Source organism: Erpetoichthys calabaricus, chromosome 3 (genome assembly GCF_900747795.2).
Source record: "Erpetoichthys calabaricus chromosome 3, fErpCal1.3, whole genome shotgun sequence".
In the NCBI taxonomy this organism is placed as follows: domain Eukaryota; kingdom Metazoa; phylum Chordata; class Cladistia; order Polypteriformes; family Polypteridae; genus Erpetoichthys; species Erpetoichthys calabaricus.
Window position 1 is genome coordinate 303,920,847 of NC_041396.2, and position 24,107 is coordinate 303,944,953.

Below are 24,107 nucleotides of genomic sequence, written 5' to 3' on the forward strand. Positions count from 1 at the left end.
ACAATGTTAGACAGGTGCATAGTGTTAAAGGACAGACCAATTTCCAAAACAAGGTAAGGGTAGACGTCATGGTACAATTACAGTCCAGTCTAAGTATGTGGAGGGTCATGGATGAGATGGCAGGTTCTGATTTAACAATCTTATGGCTTGAGGATGGAAACTCCTTCAGAGTCTCTCTGTCCTGGCCAGGATGCTGATTTTAACAGATGAAACAGGCTATTGCTGGGATAAGATGACTCTTTGATGATCCTGAGAGCTCTGGTCAATGCATCTTCTGGTGTAAATGTCCTCCAGAGATGGTAGAGCTGACCTGCAGCAGTGTTCCGCTGCATGGATCACTCTCTGTAGGGCTTTATGGTCCTGAAAACAGCTGTTTCCAAACCAGGATGTAATGTTCTATGTCAGGATACTTTCCACAGCGTTGGAGTAGAAAGTCTTTAGAATCCCTGAAGAGACCCCAAACTTCCTAAGGTGTTTGAGATGGCAGAGTCTCCGCTTTGCCCTTTTGGTCTGAACTTGGATGTGTTCAGTCCATGTCAGGTCCTCAGAGATGTGAACCCCCAGGTATTTAAAACTGTTCATCCTCTCTACTGGAGTCCCGTTAATGATGAGGGGCTTATAGTCCTGCTGCTGCCTCCTGCTGAAGTCCACCACCAGCTCCTTGGTTTTGCGGACGTTGAGCTGGAGGCAGTTTTCCTAACGCCACAATGTCAGGTTCGCAACTCTCTGACTTCATCACATTGTCCTTCTTCAATGACATGTTCTTTTTACCTTTTACTCACTATAATCAAAGAATGAGAGACCATTTTTTCAAATCACAAAATACTTAATCTTTATATTTCCACTTTTTTTTCTACATGCTTATCATGTGGACAGATTTTTAGTAATTTAGAAATTCCTATATTCCCAAAGGCCAACTGGTTGATACAATCCTTTCACCATGTCCTAGGTCTGCTCCAGGTCTTCTCTTTTTAAAACCCATGAATACTGTATTTTGTCAAATTCACAGAGACATAAATCCAGACGACCTTTAATTTCAACGGATGAAGACAGAAACAGAAGCAAAACATCTAAATAAATAATGCATTCCCATATCAGCAATAATTGGTGAACTGGCTTTTAATTAAATAGTTATAGACTATGCAGCATTACTGTGGCCTAGAATGTCTATGGTAAAAGCTTCTTTAGAAATAAACCCAGCTGGTACTTATGGTTTTCTTTTAATATATTTTGCCTTTGTGGTAGAGGGCTTGTTAACTTAATAAACAACATAAGAAAGGATAGTTTCGATCTTTTAGTAGCAGGATGTACAAATGCACTGAGGCACTTTGACAAAACTGAGTGTAGCTAACCTACAGGTACTGTATATGTTAGCATTCTATACTGGCTACGCACATTACTAAGCAAGTCAAGTTTATCTAAAGGGTTAGGGGTTGAAATTAATAAAATTTAACTATTGGGCAAGTTGTAGTAAAAATGACCTGTGAAAATATAATGTTTCAAATTAAAATAAATCTTGGGTTTTGGATGAAACAACAGGAATCTTATTTTTGGAACAAATGAAAACAATATTTGGTAAAAAATACTTCTGCTTCCTAATAGGTTAGAATTTACTTATCTTGGTCAGCCATGTGCTTGTGGCAAGAGCAGAAGAAAATGAGCAACAGAGTAAAGGAGAGCACATGGGAGTGAAATAGCATCTACAGTCACACTGCAGCATCTGCTCCATCTTCACTGCTAATTCACTCTCCCTGGTTAGAACATTAGAACACTCTGGACGAGAACAGGCCATTCAGCCCAACAAAGATCGCCAGTCCTATCATCATCCACTTCATTTTTCTAAAATAACATCAAGCTGTGTCCCCATGTTCTTGATGATCTCATTTTAAAATAACAGTCTCGATCCACTGCACTAATTTCCTTCATAATTTTAAACACTTCAATCATGTCACATCTTAATCTTCTTCTGCTTAAACTGTAAAGGCTCAGCTCTTTTAATCTTTCCTCATAATTCAACCCCTGTAGCCCTGAATCAGCCTCGTCGCTCTTCTCTGGACCTTTTCTAGTGCTGCTATGTCCTTTTTGAAGCCTGGAGACCAAAACTGCACACAGTACTCAAGATGAGGCCTCACCAGTGTGTTATAAAGGTTGAGCAGAACCTCCTGTGACTTGTACTCCACTCATCAAGGCGCTATATAACCTGACATTCTGTTAGCCTTCTTAATGGCTTCTGAACACTGTTGGGAAGTCGATAGCTTAGAGTCCACTATGACTCCTAAATCCTTCTCATAAGGTGGACTCTTGATTTTCCGACCCCCCATTGTGTATTCTAACCTAACATTTTTACTTCCTATGTGTAATACTTTACATTTACTGACATTAAATTTCATCTGCCACAAATCTGCCCAAGCCTGTATGCTATCCAAGTCCTTCTGTGATGATATAACGGATTCCAAATTATCTGCTAATCCACCTATTTTGGTATCACCTGCAAACTTAACCAGCTTGTTACTTATATTCCTATCTAAATCATTTATATATATTAAAAATAGCAGTGGCCCTAACACTGACCCCTGTAGAACAATACTCTTAACATCGGCCAGTTCTGATGAGGTTCCTCACACCATCACCCTCTGCTTCCTGTGTCTGAGCCAATTCTGCACCCATCTAAAAACATCACCCTGAACTGCCACTTCTTTTAGTTTGATGCCCAACCTCTCATGTGGCACCTTATCAAATGCTTTCTGAAAGTCCAGATAAATAATATCATCTGCTCCACTCTGGTCGTATCCTTTTGTTGCCTCCTCATAGAATTCCAGCCTGTTAGTAAAACACGACCTCCCTCTTCTGACCCCATGCTGACTGTTCCTAATAACTCCTGTCCTTGCCAGGTGTTGCTCAATCTTATCCTTAATAATTCCTTCCATTAATTTTCCTGTGATGTATGTTAAGCTTACTGGCCTATAGTTGCTTGGATCTGCCCTGTCACCCTTTTTATATAATGGGATGATATTTGCCATTTTCCAGTCCTTCCGAATCTTTCCAGTGTGCAGTGACTTCCTAAAAATATGTGTCAAGGGTTTATATCTGTACTCGCTAGCCTCCTTAAGAACTCGAGGGTAAATATTATCTGGTCCTGGTGATTTGTTTGATTTCATCTTATTTAATCTGAGCAGCACTTCTCCCTCTACAATTTCCAAATCCCTCAGTACCTCCTTAGTAGTCCCTGTTACTGCTCTGAGATTATCCACTTGCTCAGTTGTAAACACCTCAGAAAAATGTAAGTTTAGGGCATCTGCTATTTCACTGTCTGTGTCTTTTAATTCCCCTTTACTATTTCTGATGCACTTGACCTTCTCCTTGACTGTTCTTTTACTTCTAAAATACTGAAAGAATCTCTTAGGGTCGTCTTTCGCCTTATCTGCTATATTCCTCTCCAACTGTCTTTTAGCATCCCTGATATCCTTCTTAATGGTTCCCCTCATGTTCTCATATGCTCTGCGATTCACTTTGCAGTCATTAGTCTTATACGCCTTATAAAGACGTTTTTTCCTTTGCAACTTCTCTTTTAAATCTTTATTAATCCACCGTGGAGTTTTTTTTTAGTTTCCTATTTTCCAAATTTAGGTATGTATCTGTCCTGCATTACATGTAAAACATTTTTAAACCTGTTCCACTTCTCCTCGACTGTCTCCACACTTAAAAGCTTATCCCAGTGTATCCTGCTTAGACTTTGTCGCATCTGCTCAAAATTAGCCCTACCAAAGTTCAACTTAACAATTTTAGTCTTTGCATCTGCACTCTTACAAAATACTGAGAATTGTATTACATTATGGTCACTTGACCCTAGTGGTTCAATCACCTCTACACCCTCAATTCTATCCTGATTATTACAAAATACTAAATCCAGACAGGCTTCACCCCGTGTTGGTGCTTTAATATGCTGTGTTAGAAAACAGTCACTGATTACTTCTAAAAACTCCTCTTGTGCTCCTCCATCTGCAAGGTTATCCCAGTTAATATTTGGATAATTAAAGTCCCCCATGACTATAATATCTCCCTGTAAACTTGCCTTTTTGATATTACTAAAAAAGATGTGTGTTGAAATTACTGTCTGAATTGGGTGGTCTATAACACACTCCTAAAATAAGACCTCTTTCCCTAATATTTTCCAGGCGAAGCCACATGTCCTCACTAAGATGGGGCTCATCATCCAACTGAAGAGGACTTACATTTAAATTCTGTTTGGCATAAACAGCAACCCCACCTCCTTTTGTGTTCTGGCTATCCTTTCTAAAAAATGTGTATCCCTCTATGTTACACTCATCCCCATCTTTGTTATTTAGCCAGGTTTCCGTTATTGCTATAATATCACAATTATGCTCTGCTACATACAACGCCAACTCACTTGCCTTATTTTTGATACTTCTAGCATTAAGGCAAGCTATTTTTAATGTGTTACTCCTACATTTAAATGTTTGGTTAGAATTTACATTACTGTGCATTTTTATTTCTATGCCATTGTTTGTTCTTCCATGTATAGATCTAAACCTGGCCTGCCCCCCCAATCCTCGACTAGCCTACACATATGCCTCCCCAATACATTGGTGCCCCTCCAGTTCAGATGTAACCCGTCACGGCAGAACAGGTCCCATCTGTTCCAAAAGGAGTCCCAATGCCCCATAAACCTATACCCTTCTACCCTGCACCAAGATTTGAGCCACGTGTTAAGCCTTCTAATCTCCTCAATCTTACCTGGACTGGCGCGTGGCACAGGCAGAACTTCGGAGAAGACTACCTTGTCAGTTCTGCTCCTCAGCTTGGCACCTAACTCCTTGAATTTGGATTGCAGAACTGACAGACTACCCTTATGTATGTCATTTGTTCCAACATGGACAATGACAACTGGATCCACCCCTGCTCTGGCCAAGAGCCTATCCACCCTTCCAGGGAGGTCTCCCACCTGTGCACCGGGGAGGCAACACACCGTGCGAGACTCTCTCTGTCTCTGGAGCACAGCTGCGCTTCAATCCCCCTAATGATTGAGTCCCCAACTATCACTACCTCTCTCTTTTTTAGGAACTGGTTTTGAGGTGGCCCGTTGGGGTTCCTCATCCCTACCTACCACCTCAAAATTATCAGAGACACCGTGCAGCTCCACAAGGACATGATAACAGTTTGACACTTCTAATTCTGGGGTTGATGCCCCCAGACAGTGTGTACCCTTTACCTTAACCTTACCTTCTACCTGTCTGGTCTGGAATCTCATCCCGTGCCACCTCTGGGGGTGCTTACTATCTCTCTAAAGGACACCTGGGCCAAGTCCGCCAATTCTCTATTACAACGCAGGTCAGCCAACTCCTCCTCCAGATCAGCGACCCTGAGCTCGAAGTGCTGGATCAGCTGACATCTCTTGCAGATGTAGCCCTCATAGACAACTGGCTCTTCCAAACCATCATCTAAAAAGTCCAACATCCAATAGGACTTGCATTGCACGGGCCTCATTATTAAAATTTGATTTGGGATTAGTAAACTGCCTTAACTTTTTTTTTTTTTTTCTTAAAATTAAATTTCTTCTTCTTTCGGCTGCTCCTTAACTTAAATGGTAACACTAAGATCTGCTACAGATATTTTACACCTTCTGTCCCCTTAAGCTCCTGTACTGTTCTCCCTCTCAGCTGCCTACTATTTGTCTTTCTATGAGGTTAACTTTACTTTTCTCTGTCTCTTCTCCTAACTTTGCGCTCCTCATACTTATAAGCGCTCCACTCAGACTTTTTGTATTCCCCTGTATTAATGAACCCTTACGCTATCGCCCACTTACTGTTCTACCTCTGGACCGAAAAGGACTGTTTAATCTAAAATAAACAAATAAATAAAACTTTACTACCTTATTTGCTCCTACGGCCCCTTGTGCCTGATCGGCATCTTAACGCTGGCCGCTTACCTGTGCACCGCCGAGCCTTCTCCTTTTACTGTTTTGAAGTCAGCCATGGCCTTTTTTTCTTTTCCTTTAAACTAAGGAATCGTTGTTTCGATGATGCAGTTATTTGCTACAAATGCAGATGTCAGTTACTGCTTCTTTCTACCCTACCTCCTAGATGCTAATTCAAATACAGATAACAAGAACAAGTACAAGTACAAGTAACTTTTCCTGTAACAAGTAACACCTGGCTGCTGCAGATAGAGGGTCATTTCGGGAGGGTGGGACTGGACCGCGTGTCTGCCTGGGGGGATTGCCAACCGAGATCCCGAGTTGTTTCGTCATGTAGTGAGTGTGGCAACACACTGTACCAGTGCATGCTTCCCAACTTGACTTGACTTAGTCACCATCTCTTACTCAGAAGTTCCCCATTATGTTTCCTTGGGTCTTGGTGGTCCTCTGTCCAACCACAGAATCCTCGGACATTCTTCATTGTTATTCATATGCCACTCACACCTGATATCTCATTTGTAAAATTTTGCTTAGATTTGCTACTGAAAGTATGCATACACCAAAAAAAAAAAACCAATGGGAAAATGCATTTGGCAAAAAAAATCTGATTTATAAAACCTGGTGTATGCACATTTCAATGCAATTTACCCTTGTAAATGTGTGTACGTGAACCCACCCTATTGCCACCTTGAAACAAACATATATTGACTAATGACTAGTTAACCTTGTACATATGAAATTAGAATGCAGCAGACCTTCATTTACTGGTAGAGTAGACTCCCACCTGACACAGAGACACTGCCATGTGCATTAGAGCAGTCCTATGGTGCACTCCACAACTGAATGTGTGGCATTATAGCTCCTCTCCTCTGCATTCTGTGTGTTAGGGAAAGGTGTAAGTCAGCAGAGTCTGAGCAGATTGTCACTATCACCTGTCACATGTAATGACATTACTGCTGTTACACTTAATACTATAGGCTATATGAAACACTGAGGGTTCAGTCAGTTACCTTACCAAAAACCAAGCCATCACCTACAGCACAATCAGCAAGTCCTCTGACACAAAATAAATGAATCATGGGTTGGCCACCAAGCCACACTGTTTATCAGTTTCATCCTGGCATCACAGATGACTTATGCGTTAATGGAATGTCACTGCTTATGGTTAACAAAAGCAGCTTCATTCTTGCTAGGTGTCCTTATTGCAAAATGAGTGCGGTCAATTGCCACAATTAGGTCATAAAAACTGGACAATGCTGCAAATTGCATTTTTATGTTGACAAAAGTCTGTTTTGTTTTATGTGTGTACACCAACACCGTACAGAAACTGAATGTAGCGTCTCGTCAGTCAGTTATTGGCTTTAAGAACTTGGCTGAAATATTTCTAACCTGTCAGCCAGTTCCTTGAGAAGTAACAACAGGTAGTTGATATAAACAAATGAATAAATAAAGTTCTTCATTGGAAATATTCTGCATTGTTCCTCTTGAAAGGGAAGTAAACTACAGTCTGTACATTATATTAATTATTTACTCTTGAGCATGCAACATACAGTTGGCCATGTGAAAAGCAATCTTGCCTCAAGTCAATGCCAACCTTTTGTAGGGTCTGTCCCTGAGACTTATTAATTGTCATTGCGAAGCAGAGCCTTACTAGAAATTGGAGGCGTTTGAATTGAAATGGGTTTCATTGATAACTTCGCATCGAGCTTTTGAGAGTTTAAACATTCATAAACATCAAAGTGTCCACTACTCAAATCGTCACCTGTGAATCTAAGATGTTTAACAGGCATTGGCGGTTGCCCAAAGGTGTAAAATATTTGGCCATTTTGGTACACTTGAAAGCGACAACCGAACAATTCAGAGGCAGCCATCAACTCACATGCAGAACCACAGGTGAAGGGCTTAAGCATTTCACTCTTCTAGTTCTCCTGTGTAGTATAATTATCTCCTGTACCGTCATCAGTCCACACCTTGAACCTGTTCCAGTCATTCAATACATAAGACACAATGTTCCTCCGTATATCAAGAGTGAGCCTGATATGGCTATGCAATATGTAACACAAAGAATGGAAAAGGCAGGCGCCATCTCCGAGCATGGAAACCACTCGGTAAGTGACAGTTGTTTGATCGATGGTGATCACCTCGATAGACATGTTAATGGGGGTACGGTTGGAACGATAAAGGAAATGGGTACCTGAACAATGTAAACTAAGTCTAAAATACCTACACAATAACTATAATCGTAGCAAACAAACAATAAAACAGCGGAGAAGCCGTGGAGTAATAAAAAGGCTGCAGTTATCAGCAGGGAGACGTGAATATGGTGGCGAAGCAAGGAAGGGAATGAAGAGACCGGAGCGATGGACGGCCTTATGTAGGCAGGCAGCCAACTACGTGGGAGGCGTGGAGATGGCGGACCCAACGCCGCCTCACACGGAGACCGAGCTGCAGGCTATGGATGTATATATGTACGTAAGTAGGATTCAGTTAGCGTTGGGAACCCTCATACCAAATTTCTTGCCCATAAGTAACAAAGACCGTTGGAAAGTTCAATATGGCGGCCAACGGTGGTGTCATACCACCGAAATAAGTACGTACATCGGTTTCGGTTAGCGCAGGGAAGCCGCCTACCAAATTTCGTGAAGATGGGGCCATAAATAAGAAAGTTTCACATGGCGGACGCTGTCGACTGTTATAACCGTTACGCGTAGAATTTCAAAATGAAACCTGCTTAACGTCTGTAAGTAAGCTGTAAGGAATGAGCCTGCCAAATTTCAGCCTTCTACCTACATGAGAAGTTGGAGAATTAGTGATGAGTGAGTCAGTGAGGGCTTTGCCTTTTATTAGTATAGATGAATAAATAAAGTTCTTCATTGCAAATATTCCGCATTGTTCCTCCTGAAAGGGAAGTAAACTACAGTCTGTACATTATATTAATTATTTTTGAGGTTTAATATTATTTGGCATGTCCACTCATATTATAATAACAGCTCTGTGATATGAATTATTTTATGCGTGAGTCATCATTTAGCTCTTTTGGCTGCATTTCTCTACTTCTTCAAGGTTGTTGACTTTTTCTACTTTCTCTGAAATGTTTATACGCATAGGTCAGAGTTGCCATAAATAAACACAAGTTCTCACATCAAGTTATCTTGTATAAATCCAGATTTTCCTGTGGAAAATTTTGTACTCACTTTTACTGTGTCATAAAATCTCACCACAAAAGACTCAGAATCTTCATTTGCTCTTGCTACATATATTTAATCAAAATTATCTCTCGCACTATACCACTTCAACTTTCAGACCTCCCGCCTCAGTACATACCTCTTCTTATTTTTCTTCATTCCTGACTAAAGATTCTCCTGCAAACAAACAATGTTGTGATACACCACCTTGTCTAGGGATCACCTTTATATTTTTCACCAAGTCCAAATCAACTTTCCTCACCAGCAATAGTCTACTGTATTCCTTTTACCACCAGATTATTAAGTCATCAACTTCTTTTCCTATTTTTCATACATGGTATTGGCACACAAGCATTTCCATTGCATCACTAACCTCCAAAATCTTCCCACCCTCAGCATTCCTGGTAAGTAAAGGCTAAAGCCCCTAAGGACTCCCTCCGACATGCCCATTTGAGATACCACCTGTTACAATCACATTTGCTTGTTGAAGCATTTCACCTCAATTAACCCTCCCCATAACTTGTCTTTCTCTTCATCACGTCCGTCAAAATGTGGTGCGTTTATCAGTCATTTATCAAAATTCATCTTAACTAGAACATGGTCATTCACCACTGTGTCTGGTTATTTTCCAGATACAAGTACACCAACCCCAGTATTACCAGCACGTCTCCCTCATCAGAAAAACAATGTACGTTCTGCCATTCTGACAAAACATTCTCACACCTTTACCTTTACACCTTGTACCCCGTATGCAGCACACGTCCAATCTCCTTCTGTTCAGCACTTCCTCTGCTCTGCCCGATTTTCCCCTCATACTACCAATAATACTCACTATCGTGACTTTGTGTCCCCTGCCAATAAACTGGCCTCCCCAGAGTGCATCATGTCTAACATTATCACAGATCAGGTTTCCCAGACTACAGTCATGGCCGTAATTATCGGCACCCCTGGAATGTTCCCAGAAAATGCGCCATTTCTCCAAGAAAATTATTGCAATTACAAATGTTTTTGTATATATATGTTTATTTCCTTTATGTGCATTGGAACAACACAAAAAACAGAGAAAAAAAGCCAAATCTGACATCATGTCACACAGAACTCCAAAAATGGGCCGGACAAAATTATTGGCACCCTTTCAAAATTGTGGGTAAATCGTTTTATTTCAAGCATATGATGCTCGTTTGAACTCACCTGTGTCCAGAAACAGGTGCTGGCAATACAGCAATCACACGTGAAGCCAGTTAAAATGGAGAAAAGTTGACTCAACCTTTCTGTTGTGTGTCTGAGTGTGCCACACTAAGCATGGAGAACAGAAAGAAGAGCAGAGAATTGTCTGAGGACTTGAGAACAAAAATTGTGGAAAAATATCAACAATCTCAAGGCTACAAGTCCATCTCCAGAGATCTTCATGTTCCTTTGTCCACTGTGCGCAACATAATCAAGAAGTTCACAACACATGGCACTGTAGCTAATCTCCCTGGACGTGGACGGAAGAGAAAAACTGATAAAAGACTGCAATGAAGGATAGTCCGAATGGTGGATAGACAACCCCATACAACTTCAAAACATATTCAAGCTGTTCTGCAGACTCAGGGTGCAACAGTGTCAGCTCAAACTATCCATCGACATCTGAACGAAATGAAACGCTATGGCAGAAGAGCCAGGAGGACCCTACTGCTGACACAGAAACATAAAAAAGCCAGACTGGAGTTTGCCAAAATGTACTTGAGGAAGCCAAAATCCTTCTGGGTGAACATCTTGTGGACAGATGAGACCAAGGTAGAGCTTTTTGGTAAAACTCATCATTCTACTGTTTACAGAAAATGGAATGAGGCCTATGAAGAAAAGAACACAGTACCTACAGTCAAACATGGTGGAGGTTCTAAGATGTTTTGGGGATGTTTTGCTGCCTCTGGCACTGGATGTCTTGACTGTGTGCAAGGCATCATGAAATCTGAAGACTACCAAAAGATATTGGGGCGCAAAGTAGGGCCCAGTGTCAGAAAGCTGGGTCTGCGTCAGAGGTCATGGGTGTTCCAGCAGGATAATGACCCCAAACATACCTCTAAAAGCACTCAGAAATGGTTGAAGACAAAGCGCTGGAGAGTTCTGAAGTGGCCAGCAATGAGTCCGGATCTAAATCCGATTGAACACTTATGGAGAGATCTCAAAATTGCTGTTGGGAGAAGGCGCCCTTCGAATCTGAGAGACCTTGAGCAGTTTGCAAAAGAAGAGTGGTCGGCAATTCCAGTTGAGAGGTGTAACAAGCTTGTTGATGGTTATAGGAAGCGCTTGATTTCAGTTATTTTTTCCAAAGGGCGTGCAACCAAATATTAAGTAGAGGGTGCCAATAATTTTGTCCAGCCCGGTTTTTGAGTTTTGTGTGAAATGATGTCAGATTTGGCTTTTTTTCTCTGTTTTTTTGTATTGTTCCAATGCACATAAAGGAAATAAACATGTGCATACTAAAACATTTGTAATTGCAACAATTTTCTGGGAGAAATGGTGCATTTTCTGGGAAAATTCCAGGGGTGCCGATAATTTCGGCCATGACTGTATAACCCAGACCAACTTTTTGTTTGTTGTAAGCAGGTGTGGTGGCCCATATGTGCTATAGGCTATATGGACTGCGAAAGCTTTGCTACTCTCATTTCTGTATGTCGTCACCTAGGAAGTATTGGAGCAGAAATTTTAAAGGCTGGATGACCTTCCTGACATCAACTTCCTTTAGTCACTTTTTATGACACACAACAGGAATAGCGACTTTAAGCGAACCCTATGTTCCATAAATAATTCAACTAAACAGTGAAAATGTACTGGAGGACACCAGTGCACCGTAAATTACAAGAAAGAGCTTTCACGACAGAATCCAGGAAACATTACTTTAACACGGCTTTCTCATAGCTTCATTTTAGTTTAATCCTGATGCTCTGTATATTCAATTAACTACACTGGTCTACAAAAAAATATTTTTTGTTTGCTACTGGGAACTTCAGAGCAGCTCTCTATTAAGATTTTTACACTGATTTCATATATAAAATCGTAATTAAGCTAGCACGTCAGGTTTCTGAAATACACATCATTGACGTTTTGACACTTTTGAATATCAATATAATATATCAACACAATATCTGGAGTTTGGACTCTATCCCACCAAAATTGTTTTGATGTGTTTATTCTGAAAATAAACCAGAAGACGATACCAGAGACACGTTAAAGTATATTTATGTCAATTTACCGCAGTATAAAAGTGAGGTCAGCGTGCTCCAAAATATCTGAGGCACTTACTTTTGCAGTTGTACTGCACACCCGTCTCTCTTTGCAAGAACCAACAGTAGTCACCCATCATGCTCGGAGTGAATTTTCCCCAATATCAGTTTTCCATCACATTTATATCTTGATGAAATCTTTCCCTATACTCATTGCTGACATGGCCCAGATTTGGTGGAAAAACGTCGAAATAAATGTAAAAACATGCATCTTCAGTGACTTTCGGGCTCCCATAAGCTGATACACTTTCAGCGGGTTCTCCACCAGCTCAGTATAATTCTCTGCTCTGTGACTGTCAAGAAAATTGCGGACAATATGCACGAATGAGGGTGCTGATTCAGTGGGCTTCAGTTTCCTATTGAACTCATCGTCAAGCATCAGTTCACGGATTTCAGGAACAACAAAAACGCCTTCCTTAATTTTGGCTTCACTTTTCTCGAGACCAAACTTATTTCTTAAATGCTGAAAAGCATCGCCGTTTCTGTCCATTGCCTTGACAGAATTTTCAAAGTAATGGTGAATCTAGCGAACGAAATGTCCTGAAATGCAATGTTATGTTTAACAGTAAAACCTCAACCTACTGCACCGTCATGTCTGAGTTGTGTTATTATGCTTTAGAGTCATATAAGACCTGGTAATCAGCTAACAAATTTTTTAATTAAAAATGAAAAGGTAAATAACTCACAGCTGTTAGTAATGTGTGGCGAAATCATTTATCTAGTGGAATTACCGGTATTTATCAAAATGGTTATCCGCCTTTACTGTGTAAGCACTTTGAGCTACATTAGTTGTATGAAAATGTGCTATATAAATAAATGTTGTTGTTGTTGTTGTACTGTCCAGTCACCCTAGTTGTCCAAGACCTGGAACATCAGACCTAAAAAACGGGACGTGCTGCTGGACAAAAACAGTTTTTCAGATTTGGAGTCAGCAAGTGAAATTTGTTAAAGTAAAGGCGAAAGACTCCCAAAAGCGAAGTGCTTGTTGACCAGTGTTATCATTACTATTCATGGTGGCTCCACAATCCGTACTAACCCCTACTCTCTCTTCTGTTCTTTTTCTGGTTTTCTGTGGTGGAAATCTGCACCCCCACCACCTGATCAAAGCACCATGATGTCCTTACATTGATGGATTACACGGCCAGAAGTCCACATGACCATCATCATCAAGTTCTTCCATGAGAACCCTGAACACCATGAGGACTGACTGAGGTCATTGATGTTAGGTAGAATGCCTACAGGGGGCTGGGTGGTCTCATTGGCCTCGGAACCCCTGCAGATTCTAATTTGTTTTTCTCCAGCCGTCTGGAGTTTTTTTTTTGTTTTTTCTGTCCTCCCTGGCCATCGGACCTTACTTTTATTCTATGTTAATTAGTGTTCCTTTATTTTAATTCTTATTTATTTTGTCTTTTTTCTCTTTCTTCTTCATGTAAAGCACTTTGAGCTCCATTGTTTGTATGAAAATGTGCTATAGATATAAATGTTGTTGTTCTTTAAGCAGAAAGCCATAGTCATCTGGAACAAACATCATCATGTAGAAACCTAGACAAATTTTATAAAATATCAATAATGACCACAGTAAATCCGCTGTGTGAGTACATTTCTTTACTTGACAGAAATTTCTGAACTCCTGCACTAAAATACAATTGGGATTTTATTAAAGATTAAATTAAGGTGGCTAGGCAACTATGTCAGCTATGCAGCAAATCTAGACAACTCCTTTCTATGCGGGACACCTTAATACCACCCAGGTTTCAATTGTATATATCAAACTCCTCAAATAGTTAAACAGAACGAACGAAAACTAAACTAAAATCAGCAACTTACCAACTGGTACAAGTTTTCCCAAAAGTCCTGAGTCATTAGTCGGAACAAAGCAAGGAATGCCCAGCCAAAAGTGTCAAAGCTGGTATAACCATAATTGGGGTTTCTTCCTGCCTTCATACACATATACCCTTCTGGACAACGTCTATAAAAAAAATAAATTAAAACAAGTTAGAATATGGTGTCAGTTAAATAAATAAGTTAAGAAAATTATATCATAGGTAACAGGAGAAAGAATTAGGAAAGCAGAAAGATTAAAGAACATTTTCTTGGTTACTACAGTATGCGTATAACATTGATTCTGCCTTTAAGGAATTTTGAATGAATTGTCAATATGAAGTTGTTTTGATGTATGAGGAAAATATTCTTGTAGAATTAACAGTGATCAAATGTTTCCTATTAACTCTTTGAGGGCTGAATATTTTTTTCCAAAAAACATAATTTCTGAAAAGCAATGGTTTCACACAGAAATCAATAGTAGTAACCCATCATGCTCTGAGTGAATTTTCCCCAATATCAGTTTTCCATCACTTTTATATCTTGATGAAATCTTTCCCTATACTCATCGCTGACATGGCCCAGATTTTGTGGAAAAAAGTCGAGATGAGAATGTAAAAAATGCATCTTCAGTGACATTCGGGCTCCCGTAAGTTAATATACTTTTGAGCATATGCTCCACAAGCTCAGCATTATTCTCTGCTCTGTGACTGTCAAGAAAATTCTGGACAACCTGCATGAATGAGGGTGCTAATTCAGTGGGCTTTAGTTTCTTTTTGAACTCATCATCAAGCATCAGTTCACAGATTTCAGGAACAACAAAAACACCTTCCTTAATTTTGGCTTCACTTTTCTCGAGACCAAACTTATTTCTTAAATGCTGAAAAGCATTGCCGTTTCTGTCCACTGCCTTGACAGAATTTTCTGAAAAGCAATGGTTTCACACAGAAATTCTACCGACACATAAAACGTCTGTTGCTGCATGCTGCGGCTGCCAGTTTGCCAAGAAAGTGTGGCTGTCTTTGCGTGGCTGGGGCGGCAGCAGCAGCAGCAGGGGTCATGGTCGCATTACCATTGTTAAGTGGCAGTCATCCTGGCAAACATTGCCTACATGAACCTGTTCAGCACCACGATTAGCTGGGGACCAGTCAGCTGATGCTGGAACCTCACATTCGTTTTCGATCACTTGTATCAAAATTGGAGTCCGGCAAGTCATAGTCCAGTTCAGAGATAATAGGCAAAGCTTCGTCCCCGCAGTATTCTGCTTTACGCATTCGCTTTGATCTCTTGCCATTATTTCAGTGCCATTTTTGCCGTTGTTTGCGCCTTACTACTCACACGAGTGCAGGAAATCTCCTTCTACCAACGAGATTCCAACTAAAAGATAATGGTTGGTTTTGTTGCAGTTTACAGTTGATTACCATCGTCAACTCCTCCTTTTGACAGAAGTCGACATCAGCCCTGAAAGAGTTAAACTGCGCCGATATGGCAGCAGCTTTAACTTTATTATCCCATTGGGATTAATAAATTATCTATCTATCTATCTATCTATCTATCTATCTATCTATCTATCTATCTATCTATCTATCTATCTATCTATCTATCTATCTATCATAAAGGGAAATTCAAGGAATAACATATGTCTCAACACCATTATGCATACATATATTAAACATACATACTGTACATACTTACATAAATACTAATAATAGAGGCTTAGACAGTGTAAGTCTGCCAATGCAGTGATGAATGTGTATTCCAGATGGTCTAAAGGAAAATGTAGTAGCAACAGCAGTTAAAATATCATTTGATTCAAGTGAAGACCCTTTGATTCCAATTATGATGGAAATCATGTCAATTGCAATCCTGTGGATGCATCAGAGATATATACAATATTGAGCACAAAGTTTTACTTTGGAAGTTGATTTTGAATTTTACAAAACATTAAAAAAGTATGTTTCATGGAGGGAAATTTAAACTCAGTTTGAAAGGTAAGAAAAGGTGAAGTGAACTGCATCATCCATCCATCCATCCATTTTCCAACCCGCTGAATCCGAACACAGGGTCACGGGGGTCTGCTGGAGCCAATCCCAGCCAACACAGGGCACAAGGCAGGGAACCAATCCTGGGCAGAGTGCCAACCCACCGCAGGACACACACAAACACACCCACACACCAAGCACACACTAGGGCCAATTTAGAATCGCCAATCATCATGTGTCTGTGAAATTTACAATTACATTTATGGTACCTAGGCTAATATTTTGTTGTACAGTTTGAGGAGCACCATATGGGATTCAGTGTATGCCAGCATTTGCTAGGCAATCGCAAAGGATGGGCTTACTGTTCTGACCTGAAAAACAATCAGATGCATGACAGGTGTATAACTGTAGGCCATGTAGTATAATTGAGTTTACTGAGGTGCTGTGGGTTTCCTGCATTAAGTGAATGTGGAAATAAATGAGGGAAATGAAGAAATGTGAACATACGCATTAAGTCAGCAGATCATTCATTAAGTTTAACAGGCAAATGCCAAATCCAATGCTGTTAACTAAACTAGATTCATAACCAAAATATTTAACCAGTTAGAAAACGACGTTGAAAATAATTCAGATGCTACATAATGCACATAGACACTTTTATGGCACAGATGCCAATACATTATGTGTGCACAATAACCATTCAGCATAATAATGGCAGGACTGTTCTTAGGCATAGGCAAACTAGGCAACCGCCTAGGGCCCCAATGCCAAGGGGACCTCGCCGGGCGCTTTTTTTTAACCAAATAACCTACGTCTTACAGGTCCATATATTTCAGAAGTACAAATTTTCTCTGGTGGCGGAATTATCAATATGGTTACGTGCGAGCAAAGAGGGAACAGTGATGATGACAGGCAGAATCGAGGTGACGGAGTGGTGGGTGGGGCCCCAGTGGGAGGGCACTGATCATCCACCTCACCTGCCTCCGAGCATCTCCGCAACAAATCGATCACGCTATAAATAGCGGAAGCTGGGAGGATAAATACCATTCCACAAAGCGACTCGACAGTGGGTGGTTTGCTCCGTCCCTCTGTCTGCTCTGCTATAATTATACATGTAAGCTATCTTTTCCGTCAACTAGTCGCATTATCATTAGTCTGTCTATACATGTTCACGAGTTTTATCTGGCACTAATATAATCAAGAACACTGGTCTATGGTCTACTGTACCATCAGTATTTTTGTACGTACAAGTGAGTAATCATTAGCTAATAACGCAACTTGATTTTGTCCTCCCTGTTTGAAAATGAAGCGAGCTCATCAGTCTGGTGCTGCTAAACATAAGAAAAAAGCCGCTGAACAGGCTTGTATTGCTTCACAAAGAGGAGCTCTGTTGAATTTTGTCACTCACAAAGATGAAGGTTCTAGCCAGTTTTATCCTTTTTTTTATCAACATACAAAATGGGCAATAAATTAAATATTTTACAAACCATTTCAATATACTATAAGATTCTATAATATATTTAGACATAATGTAGAATAATATCTCTCTATTATAAAAAAAAATCTAGGGAGAGAGACGAAGGAGACGAGACGTGATCTTCTCGGAAGACACTTTGACGTCACACGAGACAAGGCAGTGAGACAAAAGGACAGCTGCTGTATAGGCTTTAGCGTTACAAGCTGAACACACAGCTCGCTAGCAGCAGCAAGCCAGCAGATGATCCGACCACATCTCGTTAGCGTGCGTTCAGCCCCCCTGACCCCCTTTCACAACATGAGCGGCAGAAATGCGAAGTGGCAAAAGGACAGCTGCTATACAGGCTCTTAAATGATCGAAGAGAACATGCAGCAGCCAGCAGCAAGACAGCAGTTGATCCGACCGCATCTCCTTAGCGTGTGTTCAGCCCCACCCCCTCACAACATGAGGAGTGTTATACATCCCGCAAGAAAGAGATTTAACCAGGCACGGGGCTGGAGATAAAGGACAAAGAGTAGATGACAAAGTAGAACGTCATAAAGAATTAAAAAATGTTGGAGAGGTAGACATGCACAACAAGTTAGTGGAAAGTACGAAAAATGCCAAAGTCTCAAAAAAAGGATGGGAAAGATCGCATTAGCACAAACAAACGGAAATTATTACTCACTAAAATAACGGAACAGTGAAAAGAGATCGAATATATTGTTCGGATTTAAACTTTAAGCCGGAGACTTGTAGATCGTCTAATTCGTGTTGCCAGCGAGAATGAAAAGATTCCAGAAACATTGTTGCGGTATGATGTCCCGTAAGATGGAGACTTTTAACATGAGATTCTTTCAAGTCATACAACTATTTTCAAACAAGACCACGGTCATCTAAACTCAGTTGTGTGAATGCTTTTGGCAGACACACCTCCTGCACTCTCATCTATAAAGGCAAAGCCCTCACTCACTGACTGACTCATCACTAATTCTCCAACTTCCCGTGTAGGTGGAAGGCTGAAATTTGGCAGGCTCATTCCTTACAGCTTACTTACAAAAGTTAGGCAGGTTTCATTTAGAAATTCTATGTGTAATGGTCATAACTGGAACCTCTTTTTTGTCCATATACTGTAATGGAGGAGGCGGAGTCGCGTATCGTGTCATCACGCCTCCTACGTAATCACGTGAACTGTAAACAAGGAAGAGCCCCAAAGAGCGCTGAAGAAAACATTCTCTGTCAACCCCCACACTCCCCCCGCCCTTCCGCACATCACGGCATTTTCGTTAATGAAGTGACGTAATACTCCAGCTCCACCTTCTTCACAAGTTCATTCACCAAATTATTTGTCAATTATATTTCACAGTAAGAATTTACAGCACGACTCGAATGCGGGAACGAAGGTAAATGACGTTAATTGTTGAGTGTCTTTTAATACTGTGTAAGCATACATATTAACACATGTGCAATTAAACGTGTGCATTTACGGGGTGATTTCTCAGGCTTAAAAGCTCACCTTTTATTAAAGAGGTAAATGCAAACTGTTTTCATTCTGAAGGGCACAAACCACGTTGGATTTCAGCCGTTAAACGCGCAAAAATGTCGGTACACCAGATAAATAAGCGCAACATATTATCAGTTGTATTGTATGCTTACAATACATATAGAAATGTGTTAATCGTTAACTAATAGTATGGGATGGTGTTTTTCGACTCAGCTACAGATGGCGATGGAGACCAGAACTGCTTTGGAAAAATATGAACGCCTTGGGGCCGATCTGGAAGAAGGTAGCGCAGCGCCTTGATTTAAACGATTCCATGTCTTGGTGGGTTTGCGTAGTTTATTGTCAATATCTTTACACCTGTTTTTAAGACTTATTGACTGAAACGGGCTTTCACGAAAAAAGTTAGGGCTTTGCTACAGGATACACCCTCCACAAGTTAAGGAAGTAAAAATAAAAAGTATATATTTCTGTTTTATTTAAACCTTTTAAGTTCGTATGCATAGCCCCATTTGGCTGTTTTAGTTTTTTTTTTTTCTTTCTTCAGTAATATTTAATCTCCTTAAAGAAAAACAACATATGCATTTTACTTTTTTTGTATCTCTTTAGTAATATTTTAATGTAAAAGGATAACCAGTATCCATCCATCCATTTTCCAACCTGCTGAATCCGAACACAGGGTCACGGGGGTCCGCTGGAGCCAATCCCAGCCAACACAGGGCACAAGGCAGGAACCAATCCTGGGCATGGTGCCAACCCACCGCAGGACACACACAAACACACCCACACACCAAGCACACACTAGGGCCAATTTAGAATCGCCAATCCACCTAACCTGCATGTCTTTGGACTGTGGGAGGAAACCCACGCAGACACGGGGAGAACATGCAAACTCCACACAGGGAGGGCCCGGGAAGCGAACCCAGGTCCCCAGATCACCCAACTGCGAGGCAGCAGCGCTACCCACTGCGCCACCGTGCCGCCCGATAACCAGTATTTAAACCTTTTATGTTACTTTATAAAGTTATTTTACACAATGTTGAAAAATTAATAAGAAAGCTACATATTTTGGCAGCTGCTGCTTTAATTTTCAATGAAATGAAAAAAGCTCTCCTAGAGAAAACCTCAATGAAGAAGAAACAGTTTGCACTATCTAAAAAGGAGAAACCCTCATTTATAAACGTTTGCTGCAGATGACTTAACTGAAAATAAATGAATAGTTCCTATTTGTATAATACATATTTATCTATTTGACTTATGCCTTTATTCCAGCAACTTGCAACATCAATGGTACAATTTGTTAGATTACTTTTGTTTTTTGCAGCACAGGCAGGTGAAGTGACTTCCTCAGGGTCACACAGTGGTGTCAGTACCAGGATTTGAACTGACAAGCTTCGGGTTTGCTGACATATTACTGAAGAAAGAAAAAAAACGAAAACGGGCAAATGGGGCTATGCATACATATGTCCATCCATCCATTATCCAACCCGCTATATCCTAAATACAGGAGCCAATCCCTGCCAACACAGGGCGCAAGGCAGGAAACAAACCCCGGGCAAGGTGCCAGCCCACCGCAGGGTGCACACACCCACACACACCCACACACCAGGGACAATTTAGAATCGCCAATGCACCTAACCTGCATGTCTTTGGACTGTGGAAGGAAACCGGAGTACCCTGAGGAAACCCAGACAGACACGGGGAGAACATTCAAACTCCACGCAGGGAAGCGAACCCGGGTCTCCTAACTGGCACCTTTCACTGCGCCACCATGCCGCCCGCATACAAACTTAAAAGGTTTAAATAAGACAGAAATATATACCTTTATTTTTACTTCCTTAACTTGTGGAGGGTGTATCCTGTAGCAAAGCCCTAACTTTTTTCATGAAAGCCCCTTTCAGTCAATAAGCCTTAAAAACAGGTGTAAAGCTAAACTTGCAGCACCGCTATTCAATTACACTTGCCTAACGCCTCTCCTAAGGGGAGATACTGTGGGATCTGGGCATCCATCAAAGCACCAATCACAGGCCCGATTAGAAAGCGGGAAGCTGTGATTTGTCGTCTCCCTCCCATGTAACAATCACAGCCCGTGTTACAACGCACTATGTATGTATGTGTATATGTATATGTATGTGTGTATATGTATGTGTATATATATGCTGATATGTATATATATATGTGGATGTGTATATGTATATATATATATATATGTATATATGTATATATATGTATATGTAGATATGTATATATATATATGTATATATATGTTTACATAACCTCTTTAACACACTACTTCTCCGCTGCAAAGCGCAGGTATTTTGCTATCTCTTATAAATTTTATCATGTCAATAATTTTATACATTCTAGATGACAAGTCAACGACAAAATGAAGAAGAAATAGCATGGACAAACATTTGAGAAAGTCGTTTTATTTATTAGAGAGAAGGAAATGATATTCATTCACACAGGCAGTTACACGTTGCATTGTCACGATGTGACTCCAAACACGGAATCAAAATTCAATGCGATCTTGAAGAAAAGTTCATTCCAAATATTGTTTAAACTAAAGTTTTAAAGTAAAGCGAAAATAATGCATATGTAACAATTCCCATGAAAATAACAATCTCTGAAAATTGTATAACCGAGCAGGGGGCGGAGCCCCCTAGTGTTTTTAAATAACAATAAAAAGTAGATTTACATGTATTTCATTTGTATAAAGGTATAAACTTTGTATAAACTCCTGGCTAACCCTAACCCTACTCTGGCTCCTAGTTTTGTTTTGTTTTTTACTTTGGTTTCTTAGTTAGCACTGACTCTGGGATTGATCCTTTGCTTTGATTTATGTCTATTCTCTGGCTGCTAAAACGACATTATTTACCAGACACCTTGCCGCCTGGCAAATTACCTGGAATAAGAAGCTCCATGTTTTGTTTAAAAAGTAGAAACTCACCCAGAATCTGAACTGTTTCCACATAGAAGGGCATCAAGGGCTCCAGGTAAAAAATAAAAGTTTGCTACAGGGGAAAAAAAGAAGTTGAATTAAATGCAAAGTAGAAAATGCTCATTAAAACAGTTTTAAAAAAAGTTTTTGTTATAAAGATGCAATTGCAACTCATTCCACTGTGGGACCTATAAGCTTTTCAGTTGAAGTTAAAATGAATGCCTGTGCAACTTTCCATGAGCCTTAAGAGGATTACAAAGGAATAAAATACGCACTTTCATTCAAGATGTATTCGTCCCAGTCAAAACCTTTGCTTCCGTTTCCTAAGTACACCTCGGTGGAGTTGATTGGCCAGATGACACATTTTTGCCGTAGATTTCCCATAAACAACTGCAGTCCAATCAGAGCAAACACACTGAGACAAAATACTGTCAGAATCATGACATCCGACAGCTTTTTCACAGACTGAATGAGAGCTCCGACAATGGTCTTCAGGCCTACAAGCAGAAGGGAGAAAAACAGCTTCATCTATCAACACCCCTGAAAGTCATAGAGCAAGTTAGCATTCCAGACTAAATCGCTAACGTGGATGTGTGGTAACATGCACATCCAATTCAAATCCAGGGATCTAAAAAATGTATAACGGTAAGTGAACAAGTAACTGCAAAGTTCTTTTTTGTTGACCCAACTGATGAATCTCTTCCTAGTACATCCACCACACCACTGATAATCATGAGTGCCAATGAAGACTATTGTGAAGTTACGCTTAGAAATGTCTGCGAGTTACAAGAACCTCCCTGAGGTACTGCTGAGAGAGAGAGAGCGACTAAACCGTGGGGATTACAGTGAGGTGTTGTATGATAAGATGAAGCTGGTGACTTGGAGTAAGCGCCAGGTATAATTGCCACCAAGGTGTTCTGTTCCTGCATGGCGGCTGCCCATTTCACATTGCTACAACATATACTTGAAAGTCCATCCGTTAACTTTAAATGATTTGTTTGGATTTTTTAAAGTAGCCGTTATTTTGACATGCTTTGAAAAAAATGGTGCATAAGGTGCTTGCCATCCATTTATAAAAACAGTTTTTTTGCAAACACAAGCATGTGCAGTGCTGGTTAAACTTTTTTGAAAATAAAACAAAGCGGATGCATGTGTGAGGATGGTACGGCTTTCGTCTTCATTTTAGTGACAACAATGCAAAATCTTTTTAGTTACCCTTGTACATTTTAATAGTGTGGTTAATATTTTCTCTCCCACGCATCCATTCTGTAACTATTTCAGACCAATGGTACCAAATTGTTAAAATCCACGTCAGCAGGATGAAAAACACCTTTTTTTACCTCAAATAGAATACTTGTACATAGATTGTTGTTTGCTCTATTGATTTTCTGTGTGCTGCTTTGGCCATTTTCTTTAATTTGGAATTTTTAATTTTTGCTAACAAAACAAGCATGGATACTGATTGCTCTTGGCAAATAAATCCTGAACTATACAAAATATTTTTGCTTGCTTACTAAAATAATCTTAAAATATTATACATCCTTTTCTATATACAATGCCAAAATGGTAAGAGCATGTACAGTGGGGCAAAAAAGTATTTAGTCAGCCACCAATTGTGCAAGTTCTCCCACTTAAAAAGACGAGAGAGGCCTGTAATTTTCATCATAGGTATACCTCAACTATGAGAGACAAAATGAGAAAAAAAATCCAGAAAATCACATTGTCTGATTTTTGAAGAATTTATTTGCAAATTATGGTGGAAAACAAGTATTTGGTCACCTACAAACAAGCAAGATTTCTGGCTCTCACAGACCTGTAACTTCTTCTGTAAGAGGCTCCTCTGTCCTCCACTCGTTACCTGTATTAATGGCAGCTGTTTGAACTCGTTATCAATATAAAAGACACCTGTCCACAACCTCAAACAGTCACACTCCAAACTCCACTATGGCCAAGACCAAAGAGTTGTCAAAGGACACCAGAAACAAAATTGTAGACCTGCACCAGGCTGAGAAGACTG

The 24,107-nt window shown here is 40.2% G+C and overlaps 1 protein-coding gene across 1 annotated transcript in view; it reads right to left on the reverse strand.

The window, feature by feature from the left end:
- Positions 1 to 24,107, reverse strand: part of LOC114649165 (sodium channel protein type 8 subunit alpha-like) — a 442,931-nt gene that overhangs the window by 197,095 nt on the left and 221,729 nt on the right. The window contains exons 7-9 of the mRNA XM_051925019.1: positions 22,366 to 22,587; positions 22,100 to 22,163; positions 14,217 to 14,358 (exon numbers count right to left, since the gene is read on the reverse strand). Coding sequence (XP_051780979.1) covers positions 14,217 to 14,358; positions 22,100 to 22,163; positions 22,366 to 22,587 — 428 coding nt within the window. The remainder of the gene's footprint in view (positions 1 to 14,216; positions 14,359 to 22,099; positions 22,164 to 22,365; positions 22,588 to 24,107) is intronic.